General features: G+C 42.1%; 1 protein-coding gene across 2 annotated transcripts; it reads right to left on the bottom strand.

Moving 5' to 3' along the window:
• Positions 1–5,247: 5,247 nt before the first annotated feature.
• On the bottom strand, positions 5,248–14,260 carry NR4A2 (nuclear receptor subfamily 4 group A member 2). 2 transcript variants are annotated; one of them, XM_074215956.1, is made up of 8 exons: positions 13,543–14,260; positions 11,666–11,788; positions 10,275–11,140; positions 9,303–9,432; positions 8,734–8,897; positions 7,485–7,687; positions 6,927–7,105; positions 5,248–6,772 (listed from the first exon to the last, which is right to left on the bottom strand). In XM_074215956.1, the coding sequence occupies exons 3-8, from the start codon at positions 11,136–11,138 to the stop codon at positions 6,516–6,518; spliced, it is 1,797 nt and encodes a 598-aa protein (XP_074072057.1). In that variant the 5' UTR covers positions 11,139–11,140; positions 11,666–11,788; positions 13,543–14,260; the 3' UTR covers positions 5,248–6,515. The 2 variants fall into 2 exon arrangements, with proteins under 2 accessions (XP_074072057.1, XP_074072058.1); XM_074215957.1 differs by lacking the exon at positions 5,248–6,772 and having other exon boundaries at positions 6,927–6,984; positions 11,666–14,260.
• Positions 14,261–18,707: the final 4,447 nt, after the last annotated feature.

The raw sequence follows: 18,707 nt of genomic DNA, 5'->3' as shown, positions 1-18,707 counted from the left end.
AGCTCAAAGGATGAGTGGAACCCTGTCTGTGACCTCTCGTTTTCCTAACCATTCGCAAAAGCAAAAGGCTGAAGGAGGGAAAGACTGAAATTGGCCACCGCGCGCGCGTGCCTGCTAACTGTGGTGCAAAGAATACCCGCACCCAGCGCCCCAGGCTGAGCTGGGGCTAAGTGGCAAGGAGGATAGGGGGCGGGCCGGGGAGGAGCAGGAGAGGGAGGGGGAGGAGGAGAAGATGATTTTTAATGACTCGAGGGCCCCCTCCTCCAGCCACTCTTTATGCGACACTTCATTGGAGACTTGACGAGACTTCCGAGCGGGCAGAGAGGGTTCATTAAATGTGTTGGGGAAATAATTGATAGTAGCACCGAGACTGACCGTAATCTTTCACGCCGTGAGTGTGTGTGTGTGTGTGTGTGTGTGTGTGTGTGTGTGTGTGTGTGTGTGTTATGAGCCAGTTCTCTAGAACGCTCAGGTCCCTCCCCTGGGGGCAAAAAAGACCGCCACACGCTCGGAACCCTCCTTCCTCCCCAATCCCAATCTACCTATGGGAACTCCCCAATCTGACTGTTCTTTTTTCCTTAGGTTTTTTTTTCCCCTTTGGAGGGTAAAGTTCCAGTGGTGACAATACTTCAAAGATGTTGGATCCCCTTTTCATTCCCTTCCCTAGGATCGGGGATGGACCTCAGAAAAAAATAAGGTTCTGGTTTCTAGGCGAAGTTCGATTCTCTCCTCTTAATCTGCTAGTGATGGACTGTGTTAACGAGAGGTGATCAAGCGACCTTGACCAACACAAGTAGATGTTAAGTGGCTGGAGATCACTGAACCTTTAAATAGTTGAAGGTGAGAGATGAGGAGAAATTGAGGAAAGAAGAAACCGGAAGGAAAATGACTGAAGTAACCGAAGTCTTTCCGAGCTATCCAAATTAGTCTTTGATTCAAGAAGGCCAAATGGGCAAAGGGAGAAGTCAACCGTCCCTGTCCGAGAACTGACCAAAAGATCTTTTGTCCTCATCCGAGTTGGAGACAAGTTACACCTCCAAGTTAGAAGGAGGGGATAAGCAAATGGTGACATCCTCACTCTACTCCCAACTCTGTTCACGCAGAGCCATAAAGTTAAAGTCCAAGTAAAGGCTCTGATCATCTCCGAAGCTGATGGGATAGGAAGCTACTGGGACCCTTGGGGTGGGCAGCGAGGGCGGCCTCTGGCGTCAGCAGGTGGAGAAAAGGCCGAAAAAATCCTCATTTACCGATTGCTTAGCCAGTAAAAGGGAGAGAGGATGAACTCCAAAAAAAAAAAAAAAAAAGTGATTTTCAAAAAAAAAATGACCAAATCAAGGAAATCGTGTTTCCCGGTGATTTGACCAAGACAAACAGATATGCTGCAAGAAGTTGAAAGAAAAAGGAAGATGGCTAAAAAAAATGACTGACTCACCATCATAAATGGTTATAAATGTAATTAATTCCCTAATTTGGGGCTTCTTTCCCTGCTCTCAACAAATAAAGAGCTTGTAGGTTTGTTAATGTATTTATTATGTATATTATTTTACTTTGGGACTTAAAATGGATCCCATACTTGAAATTCAACTGTTACCTTAGACTTAGCTGATAATTATGTCATTTTATGTTAAAGCTTAGTCAGTCAATTTAAGTCCTTGTTTAAAAAATATAGGTTGTGTTATAGCCAGTAATTTTATGGAGAGGATGGGACATTCCACTTTTTGATCCTGAGTGAGCTTTCTTTAGCCCCAAAAGAGCACTTCGTGTGAAGTCTATGTCACTTAGAAAATTCCTCCAGTCACAGGCATATAAAATCAGAGTCGTGGCAGACTGGAAGGTTTGGACTGGGGGGGAAAGCTCCTGAGAACCCATGTTTTAATTCAAAGACAAAAAAAATCGTTCGTTTTCACCTTATTTTGGAGATGCATATCTGGTACCCATAGCACCACCAGCATCAGCACCCTACCAAAAAAAAGTATTATAATAGTTGTGAGGAAGAATAAAACTCTTTTCTCCCCCTAGCTTTGTTGGCCTCACGAACTCAGAAAGTTTAATTCTTTCTGGAAAATCATTGGCACCCAAAGCCTTGCAATCCAGTCTCCTCTTGGCAGAAGAGTGTATAAGCAACCTCTACAACCTACCCCCACCCACCCCCATCAGCACACGCACACACACACACACACACCCAGGGACCTTCCTATTCAGCATATTTCACTTAACAGTACAGAAGATAAACTCTAGATTAAGTAATGAGAATGGAGAAAGTGATCATAATAAAGAGGGGGCTTACAGAAAGGGAAAAGGGACGTTTAAAAAAAGATTGCCTCAGAGAATGTATGACTCTAAGGCACCTTCCCCGAAATGGGTTAGGTACAGAGGAAGAGGCATCTCATTTTCGAAGATTCGACTATGATCAGAAAAAGGTTCAAATACATCTTCCTCTTAACAAACACGCTTGCCTTGTCGAAGTATTGCTCTAGTAAGAAACTACTTTTTCAAAATATGCATACATAATTATAAATTCACATAGAAAATGTATGCCTGCAGAGATCCATGCGGTCAAGTGCCGTACTCAAGTTTTACATTCAAGTGGTATACTTAAATTTTACATGCATTTCCACCGGAAAATGCTCAGCATCAAGTCGTATTTCTTACACACCTGGTTTTGAAGGCAAAGGAGCTGGATAGTCAGATATAACTTGGAAACCTTTGAAGACCTGCTTTAAAAAAATAAGAGGAAGAACAATTCTGGACTCCTCAAGAAAAGAACCAGTCACCAAAAATTAAACAGGATAAGATCTTAAGGTGTAGTTGTCACCAGAACGTTTCTATCAGTTACCCGGGCTGAATTTCTCTTGTAAGAAAGTGGGCTTTCTAAGCATATTATCAATAAAAGTGAAGGTCATGCCAGACGGACTTGTAACACCAGGGGGAATGGATTTATGCCCCTCAGAGCTAGCCAGAAAGACAAGAAAAGGCGAAGACTGGGCAAAGGATAGGTTCACCAACGATTTTTCCTCCCTTAAACCGAGAGTTCCATCAATCTCTTGCTTTCTAGAAAAGTTACCTGGAACGTGGGGATCGGTTTCCTTTATGAGAAAATAGAACCGTTGCTAGAGGATGTCCTGACCAATTGCAATTTAGAATCGAGGGAAATCTGGGTACCCAGGTATTTGAAGGAAGGTTAGTGAAAGAAAGAAAGGAAACTCTGGTATAAAGTTTTTGCCTGCCTCTAAGGGAGATTGAATAAATACTGTTGGACTTTCTCAGAGTGCAGCCCATTATGCTTTGCTTGAGGGTTATTTTCCTATGCTTTGTTTAAAAAAATAAAAGTGAGGGGACAGGAAAAGCTTCTCGCTGCGCCAACCTGAGGGGGTAGTTAAGGGGAAAGGGAGGTGAGCTTTATCTGCAGTCTGATACTCCACAGAGCATCCAGAGCAGAGCTCAGAATTTGGGAGAGACAGAAGCTGGAGTTGAAAAAGGACAAAGAGCTAGCTCTAACTAGTTTCCTCCTAAAGGTTCAGTTAAATTTGTATGCCGAGTCTGTTCAATGTGCCCTCAGCTGATGGGAAGGTTCCCGCCTCCCATCTTTCACCCCCAAATTCCCCAGAGATTCAAAGACCCGAGATCCCGTTAGCCTTGGTTGGTTCGCTGTCCCTCCTTAGGGAGGAGAGCAATTGAGTTCGTTTCTTAGTCTGCGTCTCAGGGAAATCAAGACAAGAATTTGAGCTTGAATTCAACTGGCAAGGGGCGGCTTGCACCTGGGAGACAAGATTAGGATGGGGAAAGTACGCCTGCACGTTCGCAAAATACTTTCCTTTTTATCCACCCTTCTTTGCCTAACAGTAGTGGATCCATTGTAAAATCTTGCAATTCAACACAGATGCTCCGACCTTTGCAGTCAGAGAAGGCTAGCTTAGTTAGTTTCTGGTTCAAATTGCTCTAAAGCTTTGGAAATAGAAGGAAAAAGCTGGATTTACCTTTTTTAAATAAATCCGGGAAATGGAACACTTCCGTTTTCTATTTTTTTAAGATTACCCACTCATCCTCTCATTCTTATTAATATATGTGCAAAAGAAACATATCAAAGAAGAAATCTTCCTAACCTATCTCCAAGATGCGATTTCTTTATTCCTTTTTTTTTTAATTTTTGTATTCCAACGTAGCTTTTTTTTAAAAGGAAAGCTAACCTGGAAATTTACTTTTTCCAACTATTATTCTGAAATAATAATGCCTGGTCTGCGTTTTTCATATTGCAGTAAACAGGTGGTCCTTTGGAATTTGCAGTGACCTGATTTGATTATCCCTAACACTCTTTGGCTTTACAGTTGTGGCATAGCATTATATCTCATCTATTGACTCAGAAAAAAAAAACAGAAAATATAGAAGGTGATCTTAGTAGTAACACAGGCTTCTGTATATGCAGCTTTATTTGGTGAAAGTTACTGCTGGGTAGACTGTACCAGACTGTATCATAACTTATTTATGCCCCAGTCAGACCATGGCAAATAGGTCTTGTATTATTTATCTCAGAAACTTCTGTGGTGGAAATATTATTCTGAGGTTAAGGCACTCCTTATCCTCCCATACCCTATCTTTTGGCTGGGAGGAAAGGAGAATGGTGGGGAAAAGAAGGATGACTTTTAAAAGAATCCAAATTTTGTATGTATATTAGAATTGACCAGGAAACAAAACTATTTTAATGCTTTTCAGCTCATCAAAAGCATTTTCTCAGTCCATCTCACTAGCAAATCAGTATGGATTTCTGAAAAGGCAAAGTTGTTAGCTTTTGAAAGGTAACATAGCATGCCATAAATTTGTAATGTCTAATGCCATAAAAGTTGCTTAAACTCTCTGCAAGACAAGAAACTTGACTAAGATTATCAACTGTAAAAGTTAAACTGCTTTTGCTCTCCGGAATTCTCTTCTGTATCTAATAAGGCAATATTGAGAAACTCCTCCTCGATTTTGTTAATTGTTAATCTCTAGTTGGGATGACTCAGGGTTTTGAGAATTCTTTTTAAATATTTTCTTCATTATGTAATCAGCTTAAAGGCCTGCTTACTTAGCTGAAAATACCTACAGGCTGCAACTTTGAAACTTAGAGGATCCCAGTTGACTTGTAAGTTATGAATTCCAAACCAGTCACCCTTCCTCTATTGTTTCCCATTCTTGACTATTATTGTATGTCAGTACATTAGTATTTCTCCTGACACAGAAAGAAGACAAAATTATATTCGTTTACATGGTTTATTGTTGTAAACATTAAAATTGTCTTTCTCAAAGAAAGAATTTATCAAGAAAAAAAATTCAGCGTCTCTAACTGTCATACACCATAGAAAAAAAGGCAGTGACTTGAATCATGTGCCATACTGGAAATATACAAAGAAAAATACTACAGGATATGGCAATATTAAAAATCTTACTAAAACATAAAATAATATATTAACTGACAATTTTAGACATTAAAAAAACAAAAAAATTCAAAGTGCTCAGTAATTTCCAGGGAGTTATGTATATTATAAGCACTCTGGAAACAGTCAAAAGCTGCTGCATGCAAGTTTTGTTTAGCTTTAGACAACAAAATAATCAAGATATAAACTTTCTTTTATCAACATCAACAGTACATACAACACTTACAAACAAGGAATGTTGGACGGTGTTACAAACACTATGTGTCCCTTTGTCAGGATTTTCAGTTTTGTAATACTTGTGCCCACCTATTTTACAATTGAGAAAATGTTTAAGCTCAGATAACTACCAATCTTTATAAAATCTAACAGACTACATAGTGTCTGAAATACTATTTATATAATATAGACATTACTGAAATAGCAAGTGCCTATAACATTTTCGACCTAGAATCAACATGCTGTCCCTTTTTGTGTAGTTATTTATTCCTTTTTTGCAAACACATTTATCTTTTAGAATTTTTTAATATTTATTCATAAATAGGCACAAAATAATTTAAAAAGCCAAACTGCATTGGATAAATTTACAAGCCTTTGCCTTCTTTAATTCATGCCACCCACGCAACATTGAGTTTTACTATATATTACAGCTTTCTTTTACAGCAGAAAACTTTGTCTTTAAAAGGGCGATACTTTGTGGGTCACCTTAATACTTTTGTATGTATATTCAATCTCTTAGCTGCAACACCCGGCGTGACCAGACAGTTTTCATCTTACAATAGGAGTCCTTCTTCTGAATAATAAATTCTTTTTTTAAGCCGATAATAAAAAGTTTATACCACTGTATTGTGTGTAGTCCATATTCTAAATCCAGGATGCCCCAGAGCCAAAATGCCCTTTCATGTTCTGCCTGTAGGTTAGGAAATAGCGACAGTTTTGTTTCGGGTGGGGGGGTGATGTAGGTGGTTGAAGGATGGGTTAGGAAGTTGGGAAGGGGAGAAAAGATGGAGCAGAGGCACCCAGAGGTGCTTTTGTGCAAGTGGGAATTCCCACCCTCAGACAGTTCACGTTCCTTTCAAGTTCATTTGAAGTAAGCTGGAGAAAGTCTTAAAAAGGTAATGTGTCCAGGAAAAGTTTGTCGATAATTGCTGGAGGCGGTACCAAGTCTTCCAGTTTCAGGTAGAAAATGCGCTGTAGCCCCTGTGTACACAGAGTGCGGAGTTCTGGGAGTTTCCCCAACAGTTTGGACAAATAATTGGGGCGGTTCAAACCCCCATTATTGAAAGTCACATGATCTTTGAGACAATTTACAATCTTGCTCTGCAGTTCTTCCACTCTCTTGGGTTCCTTGAGTCCGTGTCTCTCTGTAGGGGTGGAGGGGGATTGGGGGAAAGGTAAAACAAGAATGCAAAAAAGGCAGTTAGCGATTTGACAAAATTAGGAATAACCCCGTAAAGGGAAATACAGTAAAAACACCCAGAGCTGGACTAATGATGGAAAAGTGCTAAGAGGACTGACCTGTAACCATCGCCAGGGCAGCAATGCACGAGAAGGCAGAAATGTCAATGTTCATATTCTGCAAGTTGGAGGAGAATTCAACAATGGAATCAATCCATTCCCCAAAGCCACGAACGCATTGCAACCTGTGCAAGACCACCCCATTGCAAAAGATGAGTTTACCCTCCACTGGGTTGGACCTGCAATTAATACCAAAGAGAGAGAAAAGGAAAAAAAAAAGAAAAGAAAAGCTAAACAACTAATTATTGAAGAGCAATAAATGGGGGATTTAAAAGGCACCTAATTACCGAGGAGTTAATAAAATGTAGATCAGTGGACCTTGAAAGGGTTTGATTTCATAACAATCAAGAACGCCCCCTACCCCAACTCCTTTCCATTCCTTTTTCTTTTTATCTTTACTTAAATCTTTCTTCCTTTTACTTATCTCTTTTTTTTACAATAAATTCCATCTAGTCCTTTTGCTTCCTTCTTTCATTCTTTCCCTTTTTTCTTTCCCTGTTTTCTCTTTTTTTCTCTCCCTTCCTCCTTTTCTTCACTCCTTCTCTGTCTTGTCATTACCTGTATGCCAATCGAAGGACAAACAGTTCCAAGAAAGCAGATTCGAAAAGTAGATCTTGGTCTGGTTTTGGAAGATCAGTGAAACCTGGAATCTTTTCTGCCCATCCTCTGATGATCTCCATGGAGCCGGTCAAGAGATCATAGAACTGCTGAATATGCTGAGTGTCATCTCCACTCATCTGATAGTCAGGGTTAGCCTGAAACTGGAATTTCATTTTAAAAAGCACTTAATGAGGTTCTCTAAAATATATAACCCGTGAAATTGCTAACCCCGTTTCTAGTAGGGGAGCCAGGTTTTTATAACAATTAAACCTCTCTCTGACCAGTAAGGAAATTAGATGTTCCAGGGCAATTAATTCAATTAGGGATGGTGCTATGAGGTCGCTGCTTTAAATATGTAAATTGCCATTTCTATACAGACCAAATACAGTGCTATCCAGCATAGGGAAATGTTGACTCTTATCTCCACAAAACAATTGACATGCTAGTATTCATGCCAATCCTGGAGTTAGTCTCATGAGAAGCCACCTTTTGCAGATCTTTTAATAAAATTTTTTCAGAAGTCTATATGCTTCACCATAGTGTTCTGCCAATTAAAGCACGTATATTTCTCACAGCTGGAATAAAACAGATGATTCTGGCTACTTCTCCTCACCCCATCCCCCATTCCTCTTTTCCCTTCCCTCCTCCCTCCAACCACATGCCCTTCATGATCCTTCTAGTATTTCACAACCTATGTTGGGATTATTTTTTATGGTCACCCACATCGCAATTGGGATGGTAATCGAACCAGATGTATGTTTAATAAAGCAGCTAGAAAAATATTTGGTAAAGTGTGTTGGGGGGTGGGAGAGAAGAGAACATTTTACACAATTAAGGCTTTTTACAAACTTTTTGAAAAGAATGTGTCAAGTCAGTCCTGAAAATTCGAGCAAGGTTTTGTATGTGTGTGTGTGTGTGTGTGTGTGTGTGTGTGTGTGTGTGTTCACATATTGCCCCAGTCCTTCCTTCTTACTAGGAGAATAGGGAGTAAAAAGATTCAGTCACTATTTCTTCTTTGTGAATCCTTATTCTCTACCTTTTCTGTCTTTCCTTGAATTCTTACAGTTTCAATATAGTCTTTGACTTGGCCTGTATTGTTAACTCCTTTCCTTGCAGCTGTTTTTCTTCTCTGTGGGCTTGTGTGGAGAGGTTGAGATGTGGGTGAACAACCCTACCAGTCTTTATATTAATATTATCTCCAGCTTACCCTGGAATAGTCCAGGCTGGTCATAGCCGGGTTGGAGTCGACATGGGCTCTCACCAGGGCACTGATCAGACTCACCGGGGGAGAGGGGGGAGAGGGCTCCTGGGGACTCTTCGGTTTCGACGGTAAACGACCTCTCCGACCTTTTAAACTGTCTGTACGAACCACTGAAAGGGAAAAGGATCTTCAAATTCTCTAACCTTTCCTCCCCGCCCCATCCGCTGCCCAGTCCCCAACTGCCCAGCATTGCCCCAACCCATCCCACAAGAGAGAGAGGCAAGTCAAGAACCGGACAGCGATGTAGACAACCCGGCGTTTGCAGAGCATTTACAGTAGAGAAGCATATAAATAAATAGCTCATAATAGTTAAATCAAGGAAATTCTGATGACACTCTCTGAGAGAGATCATCAGCCCGGCTAAGATACAAAGCCCTTGTGGAGTTTTAGGGCTTGTGGGGAAGTGGAAGTTGACTAGAAGGGAAGAGTCTTAGGAAAGAGAACGAGAGGAGGAAGAAAAGATAGGAGATGGGCTTTCAGGGAAGAAAGGGAGGAAGACACTTCCTGAGTCCTACCTTCTTTAACCATCCCAACAGCAAGGCACTTCTGAAATCGGCAATACTGACAGCGATTTCGGCGCCGTTTGTCAACCGGGCAGTTTTTGTTTGCTAAACAAACGTATTTCGCATTTTTCTGGACGGTGCGCTGCAAAGAAAGAGAGAGAGAGAGAGAGAGAGAGAGAGAGAGAGAGAGAGATTATAGATTGAGAACTAATTTTGTTTAAAAATCCAGCAGCCCAAAGAATCAAAAAAAAAAGCATCTCTGAACTGCTGGGATGTTCTCCCTCCCCTTCCCCCCCTTTTTCTTTTCTTTCCTTTCTTTCCCTTTTTTTTTCCAGGGCATTTAACAGAAGAAAATTGATAGCGTTAACATTTGAGCTAACCTTGCAGCTCCTTGCTGTGTTTTATATGCCAAGAGAAGGAGAAGGAGACGCTCAGTAAATACAAATCCGTGGGCATTCATATTATTTACATTCCTTGGAGACCTTCTCTATTTAAAATGATAAGATTATTCAATCAGGATGGTGAAATAAAGAGATCACTTAATTTTACCACAGGGAATTCTGTTCCACTTGGTTAGCTTAGACACGGTTCTCTGTCCTAACCAATTTCAATCTGAAGGGGGAAGGCAGCTCCCAGCACATGCAAATAGCCCTCTTGCAACTCAAGCTCTTGCAACTTCTGCCCAAGGACCTGTAAGTCATTCCAGGGCCAGGGCCTGGTCTTGCAATTAAGTCCTAGCTCCCTTTCTTTGAATAGTAACCCTACTAGGATCAGCTCCTGAAAAGCAGTTCTCCATCCCCCATCCCGAACCACAGCACCCCAAGGAGATACCTATGGGAATCATGGGTACAATTTCCTGCCTAAGTAAGCAGTTTGGGGGGGCGGGGGAGAGGGGACTGATTTTCCGCTCTTCCTTCCCACAGCGCAATGCTAAAAACTGAAGTTTAACCAAACTCTGTGGGAGTCCTATCCACCCCAACTTACCTTAAAGAAACCTTTGCAACCCTCGCAGGTGCGCACACCGTAGTGCTGGCAGGCTGCGTTGTCCCCACACACAGCGCACAGCCCTTCGTTGGACGGGGATCCCCGGGAAGGAGGAGAGGGCACCTGTGTGTCCAGCAGCTGCGAGGCGTGGCCGATCTGCAACCCCGGGAAACCCATGGCCGCTTGCTTTCGGATGGGATTGGGCACAGCGAAGGTCTGCCCATCCACCACGTGGTGGGTCCCCGCCGGCTCGGGGTTCATGGGCACGTGGAGGGGCCCGTCAAAGCGCATCTGGCAGCTGGACACGGGGGTACCCGGGGGCGATTGCTTAAAGGAGAAGAGAGAGAGGCGAGACACTGGCGTTTTCCTCTGCTCGATCATGTGGGTGGTGGCCACGTAGTTCTGGTGGAAATTATGGAGGGAGCCTGGGTCATCCCACATTGGGCTGTGCTGCACCTGGAAGCCGGGAGTAGATGGCGTCGGGGGCGACGAGGGCTTGTAATAAACTGAGCCTGAGTGCGGCATCATCTCCTCGGACTGTGGGGGCAGGTGGTTGTGTTGCTGGTAGCTGTGCATCTGAATGTCTTCCACTTTAATAGAGGACTGCTGTCCGGAGAGGGGCATTTGATACAAGCAAGGTGGCTTGACGTCGTAGCCTGTGCTGTAGTTGTCCATAAAGGTACTGAAGCTGGGGAGAGAAGTGGTGGCAGTGATTTCAGTGTTGGTGAGGTCCATGCTAAACTTGACAAACTCTGGAGTTAAGAAATCGGAGCTGTATTCTCCCGAAGAGTGGTAACTGTAGCTCTGGGAAGCTGGGCTGGCTCCTTGAGGCGATGACCCATACTGAGCCTGAACACAGGGCATGGCTGGAAATGAAACAGGGTGATATACACTCAGCCTGGTCAAGTGAACACTTTCTCCCCTGCTTTTGTACACCTTTTGCACACCTGGATCAACCACACAGCGGTTCCGTATTAAGTAAGCTGTACACAGCACTGCAATTTAGGGAAGGAAAAAGGATAATAAAGGGGGAAAGATAATCGGTGTTGCAGGCGCTGACCTTCAAAAAAGGGAGATGGGGGGAATCTAAAAGAAGGAACACAGGATGTAAAGGACTATGAAGCGCCCCTATTTTCATTGTGTCTCCTTTTCAACCCCACCCACCCACCTACCCAATAATCTTTTATTTAAGATGTGTTCAGGTCTCTTGTTCTGGAGCAACCAAGGGAAGTTGGGATCTGCCAGCTGACAAATTATTCTGAAGGCGGCAATCGGATAGTAAGGACTGGCTTGCTGAGTGCAATGATTTTGCTTTGGGGATGGCTGAAGGTCTTGAAGGAGTACAGAGAAAGAAAAGAATGGGAAACTGAAAAGCAATCAAATTCACTAACCTTCAGCCGAGTTACAGGCGTTTTCGAGGAAATTAAAGGTGGACAGTGTCGTAATTCAATGGAGGGCAAAGTTCCCAAGATATTAGAAAATAAATGAGTAGTCCAGTTTGTCCAACTTGCTACCTGAAATACAGATATGATATGTTCAGGTTACTGTGGAGGGATTTATTGGACACAAACAACTACACCAAGCTGCATATTTCAGTGGAATACATAGTATGTTCTTTAAATAAACAAATCACATGACATATGAATGTGGAAGAGATAATTAAAATCATTGAAAATGTTTCCCCCTATAGCAATCTGGCATGTAGTTAGTTGCACAAAGATTTTTTTTATGAAGAAAAAAAAACTCATGGCAAGTTGTCATTTAACTCTTTGAATGTCATCAGTTAACATCACCACCACTATCCCTTGTTCTAGATAAAAGAGAATGTCTCTATCACAATTTTATTCAAGGCCCTGGGTAAAAAGGAAGACAAGAGTTTTGTAAAAAGTTGCTTTCAAACCTTAATGTGAGAAGTTTTCAGTAGGAAAATTTAAATGTAATTAATAAACTAAACCAAAAAATATATAAAAATATGAAAAACCATTCTGTCTCCACCTCTTTTTCAAAGTTACAAAGTGTGCTACGGGCCTACATTGTGGGAATGTGATTGGAAAGGGGATAAAAGCTTTTACAAATAAGAAAATGACTAATCCACTTTGAAAGGAAGGCTACTTCCTTTTTACATTTCTAAGAAACTTCTTGTGCATATTTTGAAATTATATTTAAGTGAGGAAAATCTATTTTTACAGAAAGAATTCAGGCAATGAACAGCACAGCAAAGACAGTCCTTGACTCATTTGGATGCATTTAAACATATGGCAAGATGACCCTTTTACTACTACCAGCTTGAGTTGTTTCCCTCTTTAATAAAACAAGACATAACAGTCCTGTAACTTTCAGATGTTCCCATTTTTAAGGCATCTGAGAGAGTACAAGTATGTCAATAAAAAAAATAAAGCTTAATATCCATTCCTGTTCAGTTTTAGCTATCTTGCTTTTGACTAGTTGAAAGGCCAAAACACTAGATTGGGGGGGGGGGCTGCAATTACTTCCCCCACTTCCACCCCCACCTAAAGGTAACATAACTATCTTTGTTAACATCCGGTTTGCAAATTAGCTCGGGAAGTGATCTTAATCTCTATCCTTCCTCTTCTTCTCCCTTCTCTCCTTCTATCCTTCTTTCCTCTCTTCCCTTCCCTCTCTCTCACTCATGAGCCACGTATATCAAAATGCAGAAATTTGGGGAAACTAAGTAAAAGGATACAGTAACCACAGCACCCATACTGAAACAGCCTTCTAACACCAGCACGTTTGCTAACCATGGTGATACAGTTCCCAAGCAACACATAAACTGAAGTTTTCCTCCTGTCACTTATCCCTGAGCGTTCAAGCCTTACAATACACACGACCTTTGAGATTCAGTGTCCAAACAACCAATTCACATCTGCTCTAAGGAAAAACGATACGGAAGAAGACTGAGTAGAAATTTCCAAGTCGAAGTTAGGAAGACTGCAGCTCCTAGGACTGTAAAAAGTATTCCTTCCGTCTTTGCCAATTAGCAGTCTAGAAGCCGCTACCGAGAATGCACTGTCCCTTGCACCAGAAGTGTAGTTAGGAAAAACGCCTTCCGGAGCAATTCACAAAACTTCCCTTTCATTACCTTTCCGGATTCGCATTCCCTTCTTCACTCCGTTTTCCGGAACGCACAATTCACAAACCCCATACCCATACCACAAGGGAAGGAAAGAGAGGAGAGAGAGGAGAGAGAGGAGAGAGAGAGAGAGAGAGAGAGAGAGAGAGAGAGAGAGAGAGAGAGAGAGAGACTTACTTTCTTAATGGTTTTCCACGTCTCTTTTCATTCATTCAACTGTCTTGAAGTGCAGTTTCCTTTGGGAGGTGGGGTGGCGGGGGGGATAGGGGAGGGGGTGGGTTAGATCGGTGAAAGGGGGAAAATAATCGGCCCCGAGAAGTTGCTAGTTACAAGCGCTGCTGGTGAAGTGCGGTACTCATGTAGCAGAGTGAGAGCAGCCGGACAGACTGGCCCTTCCCTCCAATGTGCCTTTGTTTATGTGGGCTCCGTATTCCACAGCCAACATGCACCTAGTCTCCAAGCGTCATCACACGTCAGTGCAGGCCGCCCAATCCCAGCTCCTTAGGGCTGTTTCTCCCTATACAGTTGGCCAGCTCTCGCTTTGGTAAATTTCCGACCTGACGTCAACAAGCAGGGCAGATTTTAAGGTGGGAACCGTTCTGGGTTCACCTTGTTAGCCGACTTGGGCTTTTTTTCTTTTCATTTCTTCCTTTTTTTTTCCGAAATAGGTGAAACTTACCCACCCTTACCCCTAAAGCCAGCAAACCTCACTTCGCCCCACCTTCTCCAAAACTCCTTAATTTACAGATAGTTTTGGCTGCCCAGATGTAGGAGTACCAACAAAAGATGGGATGGGGGTGGGGAGGAGGATTAAGGAAGGGTGTGAAAGGATGTCTGAGAGGGGTTTGCGTGTGCCAGGTAATCCTCACCTGTAGGCGCATAGTATTGAGCGATTTGTACTTTCATTGTTCTAACCCCCACCCACCCACCCACTCCCTCAGGCTCTGCACCTCTGCTGTGATCCGCGGGAGTTGAACCATGCAAAGAGGCTTATTGCACGAGGCTGCTAAGTCGGGGTTTCCCTTTCTCCGTGCTTCCCTTCCCCCTCCCATATTTTCCACTCATGAAGAAAAAAGCCGTTGCATTTTGTGTGATGCCCTCTTCCCCCATACCCACGTGTAGGAGGGAGGACGTGGTGACTGTGGTATGGAAGGGGGTTGGAGTAAGAGAGACAGGATGGGCACTGAACCAAATCCTCTCTTATAAAACTAGAATCTATTTAAGAAATATCGGTCCTCCTCTCTGGACAATGCAGCAGACTTTCATGCAACAGGTGTCCCAGAGAAAGGTGATTTTATTTCCACCTCGTGTCAAATTTTTCAACTTCAGAGCGGCACTCTCCTCAAGTATTTTTTAAACTGTATGTCTACATAGAACCCCAAGTAAAGGACTGCATTGCTCTTGAATTGGGTGGTGTGGAAAAAAACATCGCCCCAAAAAAAGTAACGTGCACACATAATTTTCCTTAGAAAACCTTGGTGTAATCAACATGAGTTCAGAGAGTATGCATGTCAGTGTATGTTAGGTTCGGCGCGTTACTGCTCCTAGAGCAACACCAGCAAGCTGTCACTGCCAGAGCTCTGCTTTGCATACTAATCGGTAGGACTTGAGCTGAGGATAGAGACAGGACCTTGTATGGGGGGGGGGGGGGGGGGGAGCACGCAAAATGCTTTCTAGTAAAGGACTTGTGGTGTTTCCAAGAGAAGGAGAAAGTACAGCGGTTCGGGTCCCAAAGCCCACAGAGGTTTACTAGTTGAAGAAGCCCGCTTATCCCATTTAGCGCGGGCTCTGAATCAACTGGAAGTAAAATTTGGGAGTATGTGTCTGATCTCTAGCCACTCTTCCCTCTGAACGATTGTTTCCAGCTCCTATTCCTTTCCTCGAGCAGCACGATTTCAGGTTCGCCACAGTGACCTGTTAGTACGTACCCTGCCTATCCTTACGTATTTCTGGTATTTTCATCAGTGTCTCCTCTCAATCCTAAACTGCACCCCAGCCTTCACCTTTTCACCCTCCCCGCCCCGCCTTCTCTGAGGCAGTGAGTTTCCGTCCCAAGCACTGCGTGCAGCCTGGGAAAGCCGCTGGCGCTGCTACCCCGCCGCCCAGGGAAAACCTACGTGACCACCTTAAGCTTCCCCAGATGCGGTGGCCGGGACTGCTGCTGCTGCTGCTGCTGCTGCTGCTGCTGCTGTTGCTGCTGCTGCTGCTGCTGCTGCTGCTACTGCTGTTGCTGCTGCTGCTGCTGCAGCCGCTGCTGCACCGCGGTACCCTGGCTGGCGCGAGAAAAAATAAGGCGGGGGAAAGTGAGGGGGACCGAAGGGGAGCGAGGGAGAGCAGTGGCGGCTGTAGTGAGGGGGAGGGGGAGAAGGGTAGGACGGAGAAGAATAGTTCATTAGCATGAGCTCAGTAGCGTCAGCCACCCCGTGGGCTGGAGAGATTCAATGCGAACGAAAGGGAAAAAGTGAGAGTTTGGAAGGGAGGGTGATGGGAGGGGGAGGGGGTGGCCATGACGCAGGGGCGCAGTCATTGACGCACCGAGCCGGGCGCGGCCAAAAATAGCAGCCGCGGCAGAGCCAGCGGCGCGCTCCCCAGCTCCCTTCCCCTGGTGCAAGGGGGCAGGGCGGGGTGAGGAGGGGAACTCTCATTGATCCCGGTTGTGGGCAGGGTTAGCACCAGCTATTTTAAGGCCATCGGAAACTCTAGCGCAGCCACGTTGGAGACTTCGTAGCAATTTTTTTTTAATCTAGCCATAAGCAAGCGGGAATGGGAGTATTTTAAGATTGCAGACACACACACACCACTAAGTCACGCAAATCCAAAAGGATAGCTGTTTCCTCCATTACCATTACAAAACACACTCCGAGGTGTTTTAAGAACCTGAGAGCAAGCTGGCCTCCTATCCCAAGTGAATTAAAGTCTTCACTTAGGGAAGTGAATTCCTTAGTAAAAGTCTGGAAGTTTGCACCGAGTCCTTTATGTCACATCGTCCAAGGAAATGAAACCTAATGGTATCCAAAATTATTAAACTTCATTCCGTTGTTACTGAGACTTTGGCCGAGTTAAGTAAATTTTCACAGTATCCTTTATATGATGAGTGATTTTTAAAAAGCGGTAGGAAGCAATTTTCTTCTATTCTCAACAGAGTTTTGGTTACTGTCTTCAAATCTTTGAATTTTCCTCTAGGTCGAGGTCCTCCTTAAGACCACAATTTTAAGCTGGAGTAAAGTTAGCGTAAGTTTATTAAATAAACCTATAATTGGTCAGTACTGACCTGGCAGTACTCAGTGAGACTTTTTAGTACTCACAAAGGAAGGGTTCCAGCACAGATCCACTCAGACTTCAATGAAAGCTGGAGCTGAAAGCCAACTAATTTAATTCTTTCTCCCAGCACAGATATATTATCTGAGTATCGAATTGATAGGAGAAAGTCCAATCAGAACCAACAATCTCTGTAATTGATTGATCCTGTCAGTAGGGGGCCTGATGCCACAAACTTTTTTTTTAAGTATTAAAAGTTACCTAAAACTCAAGGATTTATATTAGGCCCAATACACATAACTTCTGTGCTGAAAAACTGAAATTCATAAACACCTACATATATTAGTCCTCTCTTTTAATGGAAGAGTCTGATACACATGAAATTGGATTTATAAAGCATTTCCCCATTCTACTCATGTTTAGTTCACCCTGTACTGGTAAATGCTAGATGGTAATAAACTCATTTTATCACCAAGCAGTTCAAATTGGCATATAGTTTGGAAAAATGAAAGCATGTTTTAAAATCCTATGATTACATGTTTAAATAAATTACAGTTTAGAAGAGGATTCCTGTGGGTGTATTTGCTGGTACATAAGAATGCTTTTGTGTGTAGAGGTTTAATTACACATATATAATAGAGTCAAAATGCAGGATTGAACAACCTTTTAGAAAATATTAAAACGATGCTTTAGGCTAAATGGAACTGAACTTCTGCATTTAAATAGCTACAGCCCTTCTTGTGAGTATTCTGATTCAATTAAAAATGGCAATTCTCAGATTTTGAGTTCAGCATCAGACTTACCTTTAAATTGACACAGAAAAATGAGTAATTCATTAAGCCATTTTCAACTTCTGTTTATTTAAATATGGCTAAGTCAAATAATTTTGGAGTAAAATAAATGAAAATGGACTGTCCATAAACAAGTCAACTAGACTTCTTTTGAAATTAACTGGAAAAATAGTACAAAATTACCATTACTTGCAAGGTGATTTTCCTGTATTCTCTATATTCTTGACCACATGTTAAAATAGGACATATGGCACATAAAAAATATAAAATTTTATTTTAAAGATTGCTATAGATCACACACACTTATAGATCATTTTAAATTTTATGCATATGGAAACATTGAACTTAATAAAAATACAGACCTTTCTTTATTTCAGACAGCAAACCCAAATTAAACTCTAAGATATTTTCTTTTTCAATGCAAGTTAAAGGAGTTATTGGGGATTTTTGTATGATTTCCAAAATACAACATAGGAACTACAAACTACAAAACATCTTAACAGAACAGACTGGGATAGGGTTGTTACAGAAAAATGCAACTGTTGGGTCCCAAGAATAAAGGAATTCTAAAGCAACCTTCCTAGTTGTCAATTTCAAATATAATGTGTACTTTTGACAAAGCAGAAATAATTGAACTAGCTTTATACTTTTGGTAGGACAACATGAACTTTCAAACTTTGAACAGGCCTGATGGGGGTGGAGAGAGGTATTGCATTTATCCTTTTAAGTTTTGCTGTCATTTTTATCTGAAGATATGATATTGTGGTATATTTTGCTTCTTTCCTATATAAATCATTTGCTTTGTTGATTATTATTTATACATCTTTAAAAGTCTAACACACTTTCCAGTCCACTTCTATCTGGAAATTATCCTTTAAAATAAAACATTTTTCTTCTTTTGATTTGCAACACAGATATATACGTAAAAGAGAGGAAAGCCTGTGCTGGGGGGGGGGGGGGGGGGGAACCATGTTTCTTCTAGTTGTATCCATTTTAAAAATTATTAATGTAAAATTGAAAATGTGATGATAATCTTTTAATCTCATTTAATAATATTGTTTGGTAAAAAAGATTACATCTTTTGAGTCATACATACACACATATGGCAAACATAAACAAAATAAAATTGAATTGAATACCATAACATTTTTAAATTTAGGAAATCCTTTAACCCAAAGAATAGTGACCTTGGTTTCAGATTTCTTTGTTAATATTCAGTAAACAATTGCCTCATTAAAACAGGGAAAGGTTTTTGTTGTTGTTGTTTTAAGGCTATTTAATGCTCTTGCAAAT

This window comes from Macrotis lagotis, chromosome 1 (genome assembly GCF_037893015.1).
Source record: "Macrotis lagotis isolate mMagLag1 chromosome 1, bilby.v1.9.chrom.fasta, whole genome shotgun sequence".
In the NCBI taxonomy this organism is placed as follows: Eukaryota; Metazoa; Chordata; class Mammalia; order Peramelemorphia; family Peramelidae; genus Macrotis; species Macrotis lagotis.
The sequence above is the reverse complement of the archived record's forward strand: the minus strand, read 5'-3'. Positions and strand labels throughout refer to the sequence as shown.